The 20,709-nt window shown below is 36.9% G+C and overlaps 1 protein-coding gene across 1 annotated transcript; it reads right to left on the bottom strand.

Annotated features, from left to right (window-relative positions):
* Positions 1-857: 857 nt before the first annotated feature.
* On the bottom strand, positions 858-19,307 carry LONRF1 (LON peptidase N-terminal domain and ring finger 1). The gene is made up of 12 exons (XM_081959785.1): positions 18,755-19,307; positions 15,363-15,481; positions 12,271-12,393; positions 11,545-11,697; positions 11,127-11,280; positions 10,894-10,990; positions 9,681-9,795; positions 7,810-7,931; positions 7,061-7,219; positions 6,812-6,974; positions 2,856-3,008; positions 858-2,417 (listed from the first exon to the last, which is right to left on the bottom strand). Exons 1-12 carry the CDS (start codon positions 19,137-19,139, stop codon positions 2,259-2,261), a joined length of 1,902 nt encoding a protein of 633 aa, XP_081815911.1. The 5' UTR covers positions 19,140-19,307; the 3' UTR covers positions 858-2,258.
* Positions 19,308-20,709: the final 1,402 nt, after the last annotated feature.

Genomic DNA, 20,709 nt, shown 5'->3' with positions numbered 1-20,709 from the left:
ATATAGGGTTTCTGTCATCCTTGTTGTTTTACTTTAGCTTTTCTAAGATTCACTTGTATCACTATGTAAGATTGGAGAGTTGAAATGAACATTGAAGGTCTTCCAGTCTAGCTGTCTTGTGTGGTGCAGGTATTCTACTATTTCAGGGAAATGGCTGACTTGCTTGAAAACATCTAGTGAAGCATCCATGACTCTCCAGGAGGCATGACTTCATTTTGCTTAATAGAACACAGAAAAACTATTGAGTGCTTGGTGTATGGCACTACTCATCATTTTTAAGTAGTTATATGCAAATCTATCATTTGGCCACAACTGAAATTAGGCATATGACTTTTAAATTCAATTAAGCTTTACCTTATAATGGGAAGATGTACCTTCAAGGGAATACAAAACTTAACAATGCAATATTAGACATTACATATTCTACTTATTCTTAATAGAATTATATGCTGTTCCACCCATCAACTACAAATTAAAAATAATGAATATCAATTATTCATACAAAAGCATTCCTTGCAAAGTTTCTATACAGCAGTTGAGCTGCTGTGCTAAGACAGGGAATATACAGCAATGTTGAGCCAGCCAAGCAACATTACAATGCTGCTGCTCCATGTGTAAAAATGAAACTCCAGGTCAAAAAATAGGAGATGTAGATCTACAGATGTATGTATCTAATTTGCCTTTGAAAGTTTCCAAAATACATTAATTAGTGTTAGTCAGAAAAACTTATTCGAACAGAGCCAAACAATTGTTTTGTCCCGGACATCGCTGATGTAATTGAAACTACTTTTACCTAAGTTCTAGAAGGCATTGTAAATGCTTAAAATCTCCCAAAATATTAAGAATTCTGATCACAATTAAAAATATAAATTTTAAGTTTATTGAAAATTAAATATTAGCAAAAGCAAGATTTTTAACAAATGGCTTTATAAAATGAATCACAATCAAGACAGACATTTGAGAAACTACAAAATGAACCTATTGGCAAGCAGACTGCCATCTTCTGTGTTGCAGTACAGTTTGATATGAATAAGGCATGGAAATCTGCATTTTCAAACTTCTGTGTTCCAGAAATTAATTTTTAAGAATCACACTTCAGTAGTTCCCAAATATGAACATCTTATATATAGGAGTACAGTGACACAGCAATAATTTTTTAAAAATACTGATTATTTTTCCAAATGCAGACTTTGAACGTAGATTTAATGTGTACATTTAAAAATGATTTTTGTTACTGCGAACCTAGGGTTTTAAGAGAAAACATTCTAGAAAGTATTGGATAGTATAGATTTTTCCATCCAAAGTTGGAGAAAAAGATCCAAACAGAGGAAGAAATCTGACTCTGAAAATGTCCTCCTAGTACCACTAACCTTAGTTCTTTCTAGCATTAGAAAATATTAAAAAGGGAGTTACGTTACTTCAAAATTATACAGCTCACTTGACTGTCTCTCATATGCTCCAACTATGAAGGCTTCATCAGACATGAAACAGATGTAGATAAATTAATTCTTAGAGAAGTGAGGTCAAGAGAGGAGACCTTTTCCTGAGACGTTTTTCCTCTCAATTAATGGGAGTCCATGAAACCTGTTAAAAGTTTTATCATCAGGGCCCAACAGTGTTGTTATGTCTGCTTTATTTTGTTATATACTGAATAGATCATTTAACCTTTTAATTGATTCCAAATAACATATACTAGTAGTCATCTATGTCTAATTTTAGTCACACAATATATGTTAACACAGTCACAGTGGCAACAGCTTCTTGGAAGTATTTTTCAACTGTTCTTTAATATGGCTCCAAATTCATGTAATAATTTCACAAGAAAATTGTGCCAAATTTACAATTAAATACTTAAAGCAGAACTTTGCTCTACAAATTGACAATACATTTAAATAATTGTGCAAATAGCATCAAGGTGCTGCTGTAGCTGAGGCAACTTTTGATTTGCAAGATTTTGAATTCATCTTTAATACTGTAAACTTGAATTGACAAATTTTAAATCTTGCACTTTCCACCATAGTAGTCAGTGGAAATTTTTGACAATATGATACATTCCATTTGTATATAGTGCAAATAAACATTTTGCTGCTAGATTGTGTACGTGCAATATTAATGGCATCCTTCTAATTGAACAACTATTGATATAGGAAAATTTTTCCTAATAGTTCTCAAATCAGGACTAAAAGTGCAAATTCTGCAAGGAAAAAAAATCAGCTGAAGTTACAGCCATACTGTTATATTAAGGTCCTGGTAATTAATTATTTGGATTGGTCTCTGGAAAAATAGGTTAATATAGCTTGAATTTTTATCAAGCGTTCTCTCAAAGACTTCATAGAAAGCACTGAAAGCTGATATTTAGGATCCACAGGAAGAACAGCTAGAAGCCACCAACACCATGCAGGTCCATCAGCCGTTTCCTAAAACAGAAACCAAATTAAAAAGAAATAAAACAATATTAAAATTTAGGATTAAAATAATATAATAATGTGGTTATATAATTGAGTTTAAAATGAAAATATTTCCTAAACAAACAAAAAAAATACAGTCCTCTTGACTATAATTTTTCATAAAATGCAGAAGTAAACTATTTAGCACACTTTAAAAAACAAGGGTGTTTAAAATGCTAGGCTAAATGTAGTCAGCAAAATTCCAGATCTAACTTCTTAAAAAGTCAGAATTAATCCAAACTGGATTCCTCCCCCCTGCTTTTTCAGTTATGCAGCCTCTCTGGTTTTTGTATTTCCTCTTTTTGTCTCACCTTCCTTAAATCTGTTAATTTAGTTACTGCATAACTCTACTAGAAAAACAAGTGAAGGTCACACTGGCAATTGTCTGATACTATAGTCGCTAAGTACCTGCAAGTTTTCTTCCTTCTCTGGCATTGGACCAAAGTACTGAAGTATTTGGCTATGAAATTTATTTCTTAAGCTTTGAAACCAGCTACAAGCCTGGTTGTAAACAATATTATGGAGCTCTTGGAGTTTTCTCATCTCACCTTCATCTTTAACCTGCACATCAAGAAAGTATAGTGTAATCACTACATTAAGATTTAGCCATGAAACTGTATACAAATTACACAGCTAACATGGTATATAAAAAATAGAGGTAAATCTTTACAAATGGAAAGGGAGGGGGAAATGAATTACAAGACAGCTCGCTTCAAAATACCAGCAAGTAGGATCACAAAGCAAGTTAGTGTGGTCAATCATTTAAAGCTTTGAGAACTAAGAATGATCTACTGGCTTAAGCAGTATTTTCCAACTATTCCTTTCTCAACTGGTTTCCCAATGCATTTCCTGAATTCACTTAGCAATAACTGGGCCATGGCTAACTACTTATCCAGGTGTCAGTTTGATAAGACTTTAAATTCAGTAGAGCAGTTGAGATTCAGTGTTTCTTCTGCACTAGGATTATATTAGGAAAACGTGAAAGCTTGCAATGTACAATGAAATAAACGGGAAGGCATAAAAATGCCATAAAAAGGATGTCTCCTCAACAAAGGAGCTCTACAGTGAGTAATATGTACAACAGGGTTTCCAAACATTTTTAGGGTAAACATACTTTAGAAATTTTGAAAGTACGGCAGCTTCACATATAAATTGATTCACGAGGATATGGGCCTATGATAAAATGCATTTTACCAGAAAAAAATTCCTAAATTGTTTGCCAACATCTCCATATAATTCTTAAAGCACCATCTACCATTTCTGTATACATCTGACTTTTTTTTACAAGTAGGTAAATAAATTTCATGGCAAAGCATCAACCAGTACAACTAGCTATTATTTTTATTTTCTAAGAGTAGTGATGGGTCTGTGATAACTGGAAGAAAAGAACCATCAAAATACCTCACTCAGTTGGATTCCTGAGATAAACTGTACATATGTTGGAATGTGTATTTTATATAACAGTAATAATAACAGCTAATAATATAAGACCAACCTGGAGCAGTTACCAATTATTATTACTACAAAGAGCTACTTCAGCTAGAAGATTGTTCTTCAAATTGAACTAGTTACTTGATTCCCTAGTAACAAATGAGGAATAGTGTCTAAAATTAAGTTGAATCTTAAACAAATTTGTTTTTGAAGAATATTAAAAAAAAACAAAGCTTTAGTATTCCCTATACAATAATCCGGTAAAAAGATTTCTAAACTGAAAAAAGTGGTATTCAAGTTGAAATTTTGTCTCATCAACATAAAGCTTTATCTTTTATTTAATGCAGAGAAATGCTAACTTTTTTTCAAGTTAAATAGTTATTGAATTTCAAAACACTAGGTCATTGTAAAAGGTTACGTCCTAATCACTCATTTAGCTATGATGGTGCGGAACAAATGATCTTTTTGACTTGTCCTCAAAATTCTGGCTCTCCCAGCATTCCTGAAACATGATCACAGTCCTTGGCCCTCAACTCACAATGTTGCAGTGAATGGGTTCACATTATTGTGATTTCCAATGTTCTCCGTTGGCTTCCCACAAGCAGACTATGAAGAAGCAGTCACACTCATGTGATGTCCTTGCCTAAAACCCCAAGTAGTCCTTGTTCAAGATGGCAACCAGGATTGTTGGAATTGTGGTAAAAAGTGTGGTCATGTGATATTACTATTTATGACATTTCAATTCCAATTGTCATCATAACTCAAGGATTGTGTCTCTGTGTGTGTTTCTATAGTCTACATTAAGTTGTGTTACTAAAATTAACAATACATATAGTCCTTGACTTACATTTAACAACCAAACATACAATAGCACTGAAAAAAGTGGCTTATGACCATTTTTCACTTACAACTGTTGCAGCCCATGGTCACATGATCAAAATTCAGATGCTTGGCAACTGGCAAATATTTATGACAGTTGCAGGGTCCCAGAGTCATATGATCACCTTTTGTGACCTGACAAGCAAAGTCAATGGGTAGTCAGATTCACTTAACAACCGTTACTAACTTAACAACTACCGTGATTTTCTTAACAACTGTCTCAAGATAGGTCGTAAAATGTGACAAAACTCACTTAGCAACACACTTCGCTTAGCAACAGAAATATTGGGCTCAACTGTAGTCATGAGTTGAGGACTATCTGTATAATTTCAAATTGGGAAAAGATCTGGTTGTTGTAATCAAAAAAGATCTTACAATTCCCTATAGAATCTTACTTCCATGGTTTCTTAAGGAACATCAAAATAATCTACTTGGTCCTAACACAAATGAAGTAGCATTATGAGAAATAAGAGCACCTCAGGCTGCTGCTTTAGTTTGCAACATGCTAATTCTCATTATTATTATTTTTAAATGAAAAGAACCCTGGATTGTAAGGTAAGGTCTTTCAGGCAAGTTATTCATGGCTGAATCACCTCCTGCTTGGACTATTGCAATGTGCACTAGATCAGAGGTCCCCAATCCCCGGGACACAAACTAGTACCGTTAGGAACCGGGCAGCACAGCTGGAGGTGAGCGGCGGGTGAGCGAGCAAGTGAACCTGAAACCTTCCCCTCCCCATGCCAAAAAGTGTGGGGACTGCTGCACTAGGCTACTCTTAAAGATCACCCATAAGCTACTTGGCCAAAATGTAGCTAATGAGTTAGTTGGGAAGTTTCCATGATTGTCCATGTCACATCTCAGCTTTGTGAACTGCCTGGCTAGTAGTGGGTCCTCTGGTGTGATTGGTCCCTTTTGCCTGTTTACCTACATGTCTACCTTTCTGCTCTCATTGCCTACTATAAGACTAAGTACAGGTTGGCATACTTCACCTTTATTTGATCTCCATAGCCACCAATGTCAATGAGTGATTCTGGGCAGTGTACACCTAAAACAGTGATAGCGAACCTATGGCACACGTGACGGAACTGGCACGCAGAGCCATCTCTCATCCAGCCATTGGCCGCTGCTCTTCCAGATTCAGCCGCGCACATGCATGTCAGCCAGCTGGTCTTCACACGTGCATGCTGGAAACCTAAAGCTCAGCTTCCTGGCACACACATGCATGCTGGGGAGCTGCTCTTTGGGTTTCTGGCGCTCCCTTGCATGCGTGCTCCCGTTTCGGCACTTAGTGCCGAAAAGATTCGCCAACACTGTCCTAAAGCATAAAGACCAAAACAATTGATACCAGGTGTAAAAGCATTGTCATCCAGTGACATCTAGAAGATACGTTTTCTCTGCAGTTGTACCTATGTTCTCCCTGGTCTCCATATGGCTCCAACCCTGCTTAAAAACATGGCTCTTTTAGCAGGCCGATAAAAGATCTGCTCTGGGACAACGCTGTTCACTTTCAGGATTTTGACTAAGCAGGTTTATTTTTTCCTCAATTTTCTTTAACTGAAATGTAGCTTTTAATCCAAAAATATATGTAGGCAACAAAATAACGTATGGCCTTCAGACTCCAAAAGTGTTCAATAAATCTCACCATCAAAAATTATTTTATCCTAAAAAAAGGATACTTAATCAAGCAGCACATAATTACTATATTACATGTTTGTTAATATTTTGATAACTGTAATTGAGCATGATTGGCAATATGTTCTATATTTATGCATTTTATATTTATTTAAATACATGTTTCTGAGATGTCTGTATCTTTCACTAATCCTCAAAGGAACCCATGGCCCAAAACATTTAAGAACCTCTGGCTTCTATAAACAAAAAATTAAATTAATAACTTACTAACGTGGGATCTAAATGTAATTCTATACACTGTACAGAATTACTGAAGAATCCCTCCCTTCCTCCTATCAAATTAAGGGAACGCTGCACATTGGACCAGGGCTACAATAGTCAAGGTGCCTTCTTGTAGAGGCAAAAATAGATGTTTTATGTACCTTTATATCTTCTAAATCCTCAATGTCTGCAGTGCAATAACCATCCTTCATCCCTCTTTGAATAACTCGGAATCTCTTTAATCCAATTGTGTCGACAACCGATCGCCCATCTGGCAGATAGTCAAGATTTCTAATGAACAGCATGCAGCCATAATCTGCAAATCTACAAGGAAGGGATACTGTCGTCAATGGCCAGCTTAAAAAATAATTTTATACATTTTGGTTTTGTGATTGTGAATATAAACCTACCCTTTTTGGGGGTCTTGTACACACATCCCAAATTGTTTTGTTCCAGTTTCTATGCTTCTTCGAATCATCAATCTATATCTTGGTTCAAACACATGGAGGGGGCAAGGCACAGTGGGGTAGGCCAAAGTGCAAACAAAGATAGGGACATTCCTGGTCAAGCTTAAAACAGAAGGCAGAAAATAAAATGTTAAAATTAGAATTCTACCATGCAGGAAGATTTAACTCAAGATATTTCATTCCTTGCCAATAACCTTTCCCCCCAACATGATCTTATATCCTTGTGCATTCTCTTCAAAGTGAATGGACCACTAGCTCAAAGCAGACTGCCAAATGGTGGCTTCAAATGGATTATCATTCAACTTGTAAAATTATAGATAGCACTATTTTTCTTTTAATATAAAGAAAAATAGTGCTATAATTTTACAAGTTGATTATTTACAAGTAGTGATTATTTTCTCCACAGTCTGCTGCATATTAATTCTTATATAATCACAAACCCTTTCAGTAACTTAACAAAACCCTTAAAGTTAACATAATATTATTAACAAAGAATGTTAAAAATCTTTTTCCAATTAACTGCATAAATGGATGTTTTCATTACTAAAATGTTTCAGTTTGGTTTGTAGTAAAAATTTACTACATATTATTTTGTATGATTACTGACCAAAACAACTTATTCTTTGTTCTAAATGACTGTTAACAAGCTTCATTGCACACAAAAGCATATGCATATACACACACACACATACCTTGAGAGTTCAGCTATTTCTTCATCATTAATTCTTTTTCTCTCAGATAATTCAGTAGGCAAATACTTCAATATTAGTTCTTCAAGCAACTGTGTGGTGCTGTATTCCCTACGTGCCAAAAACTAAATGAAAGATAAATTGTTAAGCCATTATAATTTCTTAAATAAAAACTACAGTTTTTTTTCATATCATTTCATATTTTTCCTATCTTTCCTATTACCTATTCCTTTTAGCATCTTATGACTAACAATATATACATCCGTCCGGCTGCGCCCAGGAGCTGCGGAGGCAGAAATGTTGTCGGCGCTCCCGGATGACGAAGCCATGAAAGCGACTGGGGAACGACGAGAACCTTCCTGCCTCTGCTGGATTTCGCGCGCTCCTCGCGACTGCAATATGCAGCCGTGAGGAGCGCGCAAAGTCCAGCAGAGGCAGGAAGGTTCTCGTCGTTCCCCAGTCACTTTCGAGGACTGCGGAGCGCGAGCCGGCGGAGCACGCTCAGGAAGGCGGAGAATGGGATCACGTGTGCTGGAGGCTGAGGCAGTCTCAGCCTCCAGCACACGTGGTCCCATTCCCCGCCTTCCTGATGACGTCACCAGCCTCACCAGCCATAAACCTCACCGCACGTCACTGGTTCAGAGAAATATATCATGCTAAATGAGAAAGTGAATGAATTCTTCAGTGTGGGTGCAGGTATCTCCTAAGCTTAAGTGTTCTTTCCATCAACACAGTTTGCAAACAAGAAACTCGTGGTCCAACATTTCCTTGCCCTGTTTTCAGTAATCCACAAAAGTAGCAATCATAGTGTCTGCTCTTTCACTTGCCAAAATTCTGATGCCCAAGGCTTGCATATATAGGCAGCTCTTGGATGTAAGGGAAGAATAGCAGCAGTGATGGTCCATAACAAATGTGAAATGCTCTCTCAGAAATAGAATGGTACTGGCAGTCTGTATTCTGCCATATCATCTCCGTCTATCACCCCTTCTGACACAAATTAGATGCCTTTATGGATATGCATCCAAGTCCTGCAGCTGACCACTACTTCTTTTAATTCTTGGACGTCTGGTTGGGCACCTTGCGCTTGTATGTTCCAAGGCACTTGCTTCCACTATACATATCTGACTGCATAGTAATACTGTGTTTCCCCGAAAATAAGACAGGGTCTTATTTTCTTTTGACCCCCGAAATAAGCGCTTGGCCTTATCTTCAGGGAGGTCTTATTATTTTTGAGGTGCAGGAAGCGGCGAGCTTGGTCACGTCATGGCTGCTGCTATGCTGCAATATTTTCAGGGAGGGCTTATTTTCGTGGGAAGACTTATTTTAGCACATGCACTCAAAAACTCAATTGGGCTTATTATCTGGGGAGGTCTTATTTTTAGGGAAACAGGGTATATAGTGCTCAAGCAAGGCCTGGATTAAGCAACAACACTGGCATTAGCTGGAAATAGAATATAATCTCTTTTAATGAAATGTCCCCTATTGAGAAACTCTATTCACTTTTGCTATTAATTCCCCAATTTTATGAAAAAAAGATGTCAGGCAGTTCATAACTAAAAATCAATGATATTTTAGTATGCAGTTACCAATCTTTGTACATTTAAAATAGTAAATGTGATAAAATTCTTACTCTGATTCTGATTTTGGAGATTCTTAAAATACTAGGAGATCTTGATTAAACTTATCAGGAAAAGGACCCATTTTATGTTAATCTGCAATTTTTTCTTACATTTTTAAGAGAAAGATGTTGCAAATGGAAGCCATTTCCATTGACAGAATAAATGGTTATTACAATTCCACCAGTGTTTTTCAGCTTTTGATTTAAACTTGCTTCATGATATATGCGTCTTATAAATGTTCATAAAAAGCATTACCTCTTTTAAGTTTTCTTTACAGAGGGGACACTCTGGAGCATGGTCCAAACAGCGTTGTAAACAGTTCTTGCAGAATGTATGGCCACAGGGTGTTGTCACAGGATGAAGGAAAAGCCTAAAAAAGGTTGCAAAGTTTAGTGAATTATCATTAAGATGCAAATACAAATGAATCAGAAAAAAGTAACTTGAAGGATGCAGACAAAAACTGTTACTAAAGATAATTCTCGACTTATGACCACAATTGAGTCCAAAACTCCTGCTGTTAAACAAGACATTTGTTAAGTGAATTTTGCCCTGTTTTAGGGCCTTAATTGCCACAGTTAAGTGAATCATTGCAGTTGTTAAGTTAGTCACTTGGTGTTAAGTGAATCTGGATTCTTCATTGACTTTGTCAGAATATCAAAGGTGGTCACATTAATCAGGGACACATTAATCAGGGACATTGCAACCAGCGTAAGTATGAGTCAGTTGTCAAGCATCTGAATTTTGATCAAGTGACCATGGAGATGCTGCAACAGTCATAAGTGTGAAAACTGGTCATAAGACACCTTTTTCAGTGTCAGTGCAACTTTGAAGAGTCACTAAACGAACTATTGTAAGTCAAGGACTACCTGTATTTATTAGTAAGTTAGAGACGGGGGACATTTCAACTAGCAATTTTATTTTATTTTATTTTACTTTGTGTCTTTGAATCAGTGCTGATTCCTGGAGACTGCCAGTACAAGTCCCTCCAGTTTTCTTGTTAAGAATTCGGAAGTGATTTGCCATTGCCTGATTTCTAGCTTGATGCCTTAACCGCTATCCCAAACTGGCACTCCAGCAAAGAAAGCCAGAAACCGGAAACTTTTATAGATGTATTAAGCCATTTTGTTTTCATTTCAAGACGAAAATAGGTGGATAGTATGCTAATATTATTTATGCATATCATTCTGAGAACTCCTAATACTACTAAAAAGATATCTCTGAGGCCATCCAGTCCTGCAATAAGCTAGTTGCTAAGCATACATTTTAAAGAAATCTAATCAACCAAATATGGTTAGAACTTACTTCTGAAACCTCACCTTATCTTATTAAGGGATTTTGAACAAATCATGAGAACATTTTCATAAAGAAATGATTTTAGTAGCTTCTGTGCACTGAGTTTAATCTTGAACAGCTTCCTACTGTACACTATCATAAAAAGACCATAAATATGGAAATCAGGTTGTATTACCTCAAACACAATGAGCATTCAAAGTCTGTTACATCAACCAAATTTTCTGGAACTATTCCACAAGTGATTGAAAAGGTAGCATTCCCTTTTGGAGTTTCTAAACAAATTAAAACATGAAATAGTGCATAACTCATAAAGTAATACATGTGACCAAATATTTATTTTCTTGTTTCCATCTTCACAAATAGTAGCATTTTGTTCGGAAAAAGGCAACTTCCTTTCAAAATAAGTACCTTTCTCTGGGCCAGAAAGCAATGGTTCAGAAGATACTCTTTTTAATACATCGTCTTTGGCATCTTTTTCTACTGAATCAAGAGAATCTGCAGACTGGGCACGTTGCAAACTTCCTCCAACAGTGTCTAGTGTAACTTGTGGCTCTTCTAAGTCCTATAAGAAAAGATGAAGAAACAAAAATCAACCTCTTCTCTACATTTTTGATAATGAAATAATAACTAATATTCCATTAGCAGATTCAGTTTTCAGTATTCTATCTTTATTTCTTGAATATATGTACTGACCATTTCAATTAACTGACATTGAACTTTAGTTAATCAGCATTAAAACATTTTCAAGAAACACATAAATGGAACACAAATCTAAAACCGGTTCCAGTGATCTTCATAATTATTTTGCAGGAGAATATTTACTTACTGACACTGGGGTGAGTTGTAAACAATCATAAGACTCTTCCATTTCAAATGCAGAGCTTTGTTTAAGTTGTTTACTTCGAACATATGAAGTATTTAAAGCAGATTCTTTCAATGTCTCACTAATGTTTTCTGGTGACAGCAAATTACGCAGTATCTATAACATTGACATTAAGGAATAAAATATAACAATTATTGCATTTCATAAGTAACACAAATAGATTTCTTCAATATTGTACCAATATTTAGACATTAAATAGCTCATAATTCTCCACAATCTGAAAGACGTCTGAGAATAACCACCAATTATTTATCCTAATGTTACTCCATTGTGTAATCTTGCTCCACACATACTTTTATAGTTAAAATTTTCTGATGACATTTTGTTTGAATATTAGTTATTTATAACATTAATTAAAATGAAAGCAGTAGTTTCATAACAGTATTGTATGGTCCTCATGTACTTCCTAGAGTCTATTGTGTGATACAGAGAATATAATTCCTAGATTTTGTCAGAGGGTTTTGATGACATAAATACTGGTTTTTAGTAGCCTAAATACGCTTCTTGGACTCTTACAAAAATTTTCCCCTAAAACCACTCCCTATCTCAACAGCATAAAAATCTTTGTTTTATTATTATTTTCAATCAGGATCTGCCTCCTTTCCAATCTAATTTATTAAACAAAAATAAGACTGACCAGAAAAGCTATTTATAAGAATGTGTAAGTACCTTTTTTGCTTCTATTTTTGCTAAAACAAATCCTTCATCAAGGGATAGGCAATGAAGAAAGACCTTTAAGGCATCTTCTACAGAACCAGCATTATTAAGTATTATTGCTCTTCTGAAATATACCTGTAAGATGATATTATGTATTAATATAAGACACGTTTATTGTGACTGACTTTGCTTTACAAACCTAATCCTAAGCATGTTTTTTTCTGACGCTACTAATACTTCTTGTTACTCGGTTTAAGTTTGTTTTTAAAAATGTTGCTAGATTCGCTAATGCTAAAATCAGAACTAAAATAAACCATACAGACATGAAGCTAATGGAAAACAATAATATACTACATTACTTGTAGAGGAAATATTTTGGTCCAATTTTAAAATATATAATTACATCTGCTTTATTTTATTAAGCATTTAAGAAAATGTAAGGAAAATAAAGTATAAAATGTATAATGAGTCAATATATACAAGAATAGTCTTAAATTTTAAATATTTCATTGATTAGTTTTTAATAACAGATTGCACTATGTTGTTTTAAAAATTACACATCAGTGTAAGAATCCAAGTAACAGAAATATCAACAGCAATAATTAATGCAGATAAATTTTAAAATGACATTACAGCATTATTACAGTAATTGAACACTTCATATTAAGATAAACCAAAATTTGAGATGTGATACAAACTGTATATAAAGTTATAATACCAAAATGGTTTCCAACTTGAATTAAATTGTGTTATCATATTTACATTTGAAATACAAAGTTATTCTGGATATTAGTGTATACTGCCAGGGCTTAATTAGCCATTTTTCTGCAGAAATAAATGGGTTCTAATAAGAAACTTACAGTATCCTTACAATATTTACTATATATAAAGCTAATTTGGTATATTTTGTTTCAATATCAGGTTTAGAGATATTTATTTTTAAAAATATTAGGTTGGGAAATTGAGCTTCTTAAATTTGTTTCATTCTATTAGAAATATTTCCCAAAATTGTTGAGCTTTACTTCATTGCCAGCAGCAACAACAATTCAACATAGCCATTATTTTCCAAAAAAATTAGAAAATGAACTCTCCATTTTAGCAATTAGTACCAGAGAAATATATCAGTGATAAAACATCTTAAGTGCTGTCTAAGTATAACTTTCAGTATACATTTTTTTTCTTCCAATGAAATTTCCATTGCTGTATATCAACGACTATATTGAAATTCTGCATCCATTTAATCATGTAGTCTTTAACATCTTTTGTCTCTGCTTCTTTATAAAGAAAACTCAGCAAATGATATGAATTTTGTCTTATGAAACTTATCATTAAATGCTGGTCACATGGAATAATACTAGTGAATCTTTTCAGTACATCAACTGAGAACCATTTCAGAAACAGGAACTGAACATACTGTAGGTCTAAGGTTGTATATTTGGACTGTATATATTCTTTTTTCAGTACGGAATAGTAAAGTTTACTCTGTGATAGATAAAACTCTAGTTAATCATATAGTTTTATATGTATAAATTTTGGATACATAATTTAAAAGTACATTCATATTAAATACAACAGTTCAGGACCAAGCCCCTAGTATGACATTTCAGGCAGATTCTCTGACACATGAAGTAAAATTCCTGTTTCTGCCATGAATTCAGAATACATAGTCTATAAACCAAAGAGAGGAACATAATGTTTGCAAGTTTCCTGTCAAAGCATGAGCTTTTGAATCTTCCTATATAATATGCAAGTCATAATGCTTCTTTCATTGCTTTAGTAATTATCAGGGAAGATTAAGGAGATATCACTCACAAATTACACAGCATATTTCACCTTTGCAAACCTTTATATTCTTAATAATACAAATTACACTACAGTATACAGTACTTGTAGTTTACACATTTAAACATCCTTTACTTCGGAATGTTCCAGAATCTTCTCTTGCCCATTGACTTGACATTATATGTAGATAGTTCTCGACTTTATAACCATTGTTTTAGCAACTGTTCAAAATTACAATGGTTTTAAAAAAGATGACTTAAGACCACTCCTAACACTTAATGACTACCAAAGAATTCCCATGTCCACATGATCAAAATTTGAATGGTTGGCAACTGGCATGTGTTTACCATGGTTGCAGAATCCCAAGGTCATGGTGATTGCCAGCTGGCTTATGACAAGCAAAGTCTAATGCAACCAACTGCGTGATTCACAAGTGCAGTGATTTGCTTAACTGTGGCAAAGTCATAAAATTGGGTACAACTCACTTAACCACCTTGCTTAGCAACCGGAATTTTGGTTCCAAGTGTGGTATGTCAAGGACTACCTGTAATATGTCCAGATACTGGCCATTTCTTTTATAGAATTAAGGATGAAGAGCCGTTGAACCCTATTTCAGATACTTCAAGTTTGGGTCAAACATCCTTAAAATTGCTTCCTGAAGAAGAGGAAGATTCTCTAATCTATGGGTTGGATTTAGTCAAAGGCTTTTTTCTTATAGGGGAGCCTTCGCCCTGCTCCCATGTCATTTTCCTTTGCTGATTTGATTCATTTGATTATCTGATTATATTATTTGATGATCTAACCTGTAAAAAAATTGTGTCAATGCCACAATTCTGTAGGACTCAGAAAATGTTGCCAAGAGTGTGGGTTTCAAACTGTTTCAGGCTGCAAGGACCTGTATATTAAACAAACAAAAATCCTGGAGCCCTTGATGAAGAAGTTGAGGTAATTCCATGACAGACTACGGGTTTTAAAAAGTTGATTTAAATACAGCCATTTTTATTACTAGAACTTTGATCAGGGGCTCTGGGGTTCTTTTTCCCCCTTTAATCTGAAGATCTCTGCATCCTGAAAAAGTTTGAAACCCATACTGGGAAATGTTTTCTGCATCCTACAGAATGGCAGCAATGATACAGATATTTTCCAAGGAATATGCATTATACTTAGTTTAAAAAAACAATTTTAAAAATCCCGAACAAAACCAAACCAGAACTACTTTTGTGCATAATTTATTATTTCTTATGTTGGCCTCATAGATACATTATGGAAAAATATAGAAACCTATACTAAGTTAAGTAACTTCATTTTGGGTTTATACTTACCTCAGGCCAATTTGGCATTTTAGCAGTAACAACATTCAGTTCATCTAGTGCAGATTTAAATTCTTGAAGACTAGCATAAGATTCAGCTCTGTAAATTCTTAACATTAAATCACCGGGATCTAAAAGAAATATACACATATTTAAAACACAGTTTACTGAACCCAACTGTAAAACTCTATAATTTAAACAGTATATGTAATATAAACATAGAAAGCTAGTATGATCTAGTGATTCAGACAGTGAATTCTAGTCCCGCTTTAGGCTTGAAAGCTGGCTGAGTGAGCATAAGCCAATCTTTCAGGCTATGATGTCAGGCTTGAGTGACAATCCCTATCACACCCACTGGATCAACATTTGATTGATCTGTAAAGCAGCCTTTACTGCTGTAAAGCAGTAATATAAACCCAGAGAACAGATATTCAGATGGTAATATAATCATGCAAAAAATGCCTCTATGATTGAAGAAGGTAGATCATAATTTACATAAGATCATATGTAAATATATTTCTTAATGTGCTAAAAAGTAAAGAGGGCCTAATTCAATGCTTCTTGTCTTTTTTTCAGTAGTACATTTTGTAACTGATAGTTCCATAAAAGTTACTTACAAATACAAAAAAAGAACAGCCAAAATCAATGCAACTTTTGATTAAAAGTTTACTAATCTTCATTTTAAAGACCATTTGCTTATGGCAGGGATGTTAGGAAAGAGCCATGCATCTTCATTATCATGGGAAGTTGTGACATTGTAAAAAAACAAAAGCACATAATTTTAAAAGAACCCTCAAGTTATAAGTAGCATGAGTTCTTTTTTAAAAAAAATATTAGCAATTTAAATAAATTTACAAAGAAATTTATTTTGTTTATTTCTCCAAACTGAACCTAGGCATAATCAATTACATTATAGATTAAATATTGCTGTCTTTCTTTTGTAATATGTTAGTAATGGTGAGGGGGAAATGAAATTATATTCATATTCAAACTTTTTTCTGATAAGGTTACATCAAAATCTGCACTCAATGATTCTATATGAAGAAAGCAATGCAAAGGCAGCATGACCAAAATGATATAATTGCTGTTTTGGTGACACAACCTTAGTCAATAACTTGAAATTTTTAAAACTGTCAAAAGGCTTTATTACTCACACTTGAAGGCTGGAAACTTATTGTGTTAATGCACAATAAGAAAAAAAGCATTTATAGAATAGAGCTAAAGTACTTTATAACTGACCTCTTAAGACCTGTTGTTTACAACTTCTGTTAATAAAGTCCGATGCTAGATTATGCAAACAAGGCACATTTTAAAATTATATTGTTTTAAACTTTTAAAAAATAATTTATAGTATGCTTTTGCATTAGTTTACTGCTACTCCTCTCCATGCATATTAAGTCAGACTGCAGACTTTTTCTCATTATCTAATAACTATCTCAGACACTCAGAATCATCCTTTATAATATATATAAATGCACTGAATTGAGTGTTTGTAATGCTGTGCAATAGATGGTATATATATTAATGCTGGTCTTGTTGTATTCGGGTCTTAACTGAGTTCCTTGACAAAACAATCAAGTGTAAAAGATCCTTCCTCAATAGGAAGAAATCTGGTTTTAAATTTCAAATTGAAACTATGCTAACCTGATTAAATTGTTTCTTTTCCTGCATGTTTTAATTTTATGAAATTGCAAAATGAAGCTCACAGAATCTGAAGTACAAAATTAAAACTGAACAATGTTCCTAAAGAATAAGTCTGTTTTACACATGTGTGCACTTAGTCTGTAGTATGAGAAATTATCAGAAAAACAATAAAATTTTGTGTCATAGTGGCTACCAATCTATATATATAAAGAAAGCAATATAAATAATTAAGTACCCTTAATATTTTGCACATTACATTCTTAGTACTATTTAAGAATACACTAAGTTGTTAACTGAATTACACTAATCTTTTGACCTTGGTGTATGCAAATCTTTGTCCAGCATTGTGTTGTGAAACCACTATCTGCCTATCTATTATATCACCAGAAATTTTATACAATATTTCCCTTTCCACACTCACATTTCCTTATGTAATCAGCACCAGCAGATGAATTATCTAAACGCTTGAGGGAGGCTGCCTATAATCTTCCTTTCCCTAAAATTACTAGGTCATGAGTGATTCATAATCCTCCAAACAGGTATATGAAAACATTTTTCAAGGCATTTCCTAAAACATATTAGATTGTCCATCTAAAGATTTCCTTATTTTACAGGCCATCAATTCTGAAGATGTCTTTTGAAATATGATGGCTGTCTCTAGACAATTACAGCACAAAGTAATCTGTCTCTTAGTTGCTACGTTAACAATGCACATCCTGAAGAATGTATCTAAGTAAACTTTGCCGTCCATCTGTCTGTGTAAGGAAATATCATGCCAACTTCTGTATCTTCTGCAGAATTGTATACAGCCAAGTATAAAGCAAATAGCTTTGGTGTGATATTTGCAAACCGTTTTAGGTTAACTACCCTTTCACATCTCCCCGTAAATTTCTTTATGATTAGCCTTTTTATCTTTACATATACATTAAGAAAAAAATACCAGTGTATCTGTCTAAAATCTCTATTTCTTACAGCAGACAGCAATATAGGTACGACCACAATTGGCCCAGGTTTTATGTTGCTAAGTGAGAAATTTGTTAAATGAATTTTGCCCCATTTTTTATGACTTGTCTTGGCACGGTTTTTAAAGTGAATCCCTGCAGTTGTTAAATTAGTAACCCGGTTAAGTGAATCTGGCTTCCCCATTGACTTCGCTTGTCAACCAGTGGGACACTGCAACCCCGTCATAAATGTGAAGCGGTCTTCAGGCATATCAAAATATAAATCACGCGCCTGTGGAGATGCTGTTAACAGTCATAAGTGTGAAAAATGGTCATAAGACACTTCTTTCAGTGCCTTTGTAACTTTGAGCAATCACTCAAATGACCTGTTGTAAATCGAGGGCTACTTGCGCTGGCATCCTCGAATGGATTGAAATTGGATTTACTTGTAGATGACTTTCACTGGAAAACTAGCTCGGATTTTCCAGGGCAAAAAAAAAGAAGCAAAGGCGGCGTATTTCATTATTACACAACATAATCCCTTGAACCCATCTTTGAACTTCGAGAAGCCCCGACAAGCCGGGGATCTGCAACTTCCCGGGTCACCGCAGGCACAAAGCATCCGAGGCTTTTGCAAAGCTCTAATCCGCCCCGGATCACGGATCCTTTTGCACGCCATGTAACCTTCCTCCTTGGGCTCTTCTCACGATCCACTAACCCGGGACCGGAGACCCCTTCGCGGTCACACGATCATCTGACTCGCAATGGGGTGGGGGGTGGGAAGGAAGTTGACGCCGGGCCTCTCTCCGGTGCCCTTACCCTTTCGGAGCGCCTGGTCGGCGGCTTCCCGAGCCTCGCGGGGCCGCCCCTGCCGGAGCAATTCGGCCAGCCGGCGCCACGTCCGAGCCCTGGCGCACTCCGCCGGGAACCACTTCTCCGCCAAGTGAGCCAGGACCACGGCGACCGTGGTGCCCGCCAGCGGGTCCCCGCAGTGACGGCAACGGGTGTGAAGCTTCTCCCGGAGGCAGCGGCGGCAGTAGGTGTGCCCGCACGGCGCCGTCACCGGCTCGCCCAAGAAGCTGAAGCAACCCCAGCAACGGAACAGCTCCGACGGGACTTCCCCGAACCGCGGCAGCCGCTCCCGCGCGCCGCCAGTCGGGTCGAGAGCCGTCCCGGGGCTCACCGCCACCGGCGAGGACGCCATGGCTTCCCTCCTGGGTTTCCTCCGCCGGGAAGAAAACGGAGGAGAGCGGCTTTGAGGGGAGGGAAGTACAGCAGGCTCCCACTGCAGCCACCGCTCGCCGAGCTTTCCGGCCGGCAATGGGGCGGCCGTCGAGCTGGGGGCGCGTCTCCCTTTCTCTTTTTCGGCGCGCGCGCTTCAGCTTCCGGCAGGCTTGCGCGTGCGTTCGTTATTAGCCGTTAGGCGCGCGCGCGCCCTCATCCTTCTCTTTCCCCGCCCCTTCCTCTTTTCTCCCCCCCCCCGCCTCACTTTTTTTCTTAAAGGAAGCCGCCGTCTCTTTGCTCTCCGCATAAAAGAATACGCCTCCTGCTCCGCCTTCTCCTAAGCCAAGCGCGCGAGACAAACCCTCGCGTTTAAAAAAAAACAACGGCGCGCGTCATCCGACTTTCTACGCAGACTTGCTTTCGATTGGCTGGCGGGGGCGGAAAGGGGAGGGGCACGACCGGAGGAAAAGGGAGGGGCAATTATAAAAGATGGGCCACGTGCGTTGGCTTATTCGGGGGCGGGGCCAGGCGCGTGGGCGGGGATTGGTTTAATAATTATTTGTCTGCGTACAACATAGGTACAACGAGATTGGTTGAGCTCCCTCAGTGCACACACAGTACAACACAGTATAACTCCAACACAATACAACTCACAGTGAAAACAGAAAATCCCTAACCCAGTAAATCATATTAACACACACCCAGTCCTATTGCACCAGTGTGAACATGTTAATCGTAGTTATGATATTACATCCTCAAACTCCCATAACTTTAACCTTAAAACTGTCTACTGTTGACCTCACCCCATTCCAGTGGTGGGTTCCGGATCCCGTTGCAACCGGTACAGTGCAGTGGAGCCGGGCATCCACCACATGCATGCACGCAAGCATACTTACCGCCTGCGACGCTCCAGCTGCTCGGTGGAATGTTGCGCAGGCGTCGTATGCTCCGTGCTCGTGCGCGGAAGCCCCGATCGGCTCAAATACCGGTAAGGAGGACTGGCAGGCGGGTGGCCCCTCCGGAGTACCGTACCTGAACGGTACCTGGTGCTCCCAGCAGGCATCAGTATGCCAGTATCAAAGCGTACCGGTCGTATCCCACCCCTGCTCCATTCCTAAGAGGTCAGTAGGGGCATGCATAAGCACAAAAGCGTGCCTAACGTCCCTGTCCTACTGTCCCTATTTATTTGCACCCATTTCCTGTGTACATGAGTGACAAACTAAATAAAAGAAATAAATAAATATTTCACATTCAGGCGTCTGACAGCCCACAGATAAAAACTGCTCTTCAGCCAGTTTGTATGGCTGGCTATGCTTCTATATCACCTTCCCGATGGTAGGAGGATAAAGAAGTGCCGTTTCTTGGTGGTTCGGTTTTAACTTACTATTTCTTCTCCGCGGTGAGAACGTTTTGGACGTTTTCTGGTCTTCTGTGGGATGGTTTGTGAGTCCATTTCCACAACTCGCTTTCCCTGCAAGAAGGATCCGCCGTGAACTTTGGAAACTTAATTTTTATTTTTTATTTTACACAGGTTTGCAGGGAAAAGCTCT

This window comes from Natrix helvetica, assembly GCF_964273705.1.
Source record: "Natrix helvetica genome assembly, chromosome: 7".
In the NCBI taxonomy this organism is placed as follows: Eukaryota; Metazoa; Chordata; class Lepidosauria; order Squamata; family Natricidae; genus Natrix; species Natrix helvetica.
This window is presented reverse-complemented; position numbering and strand designations above follow the sequence as displayed.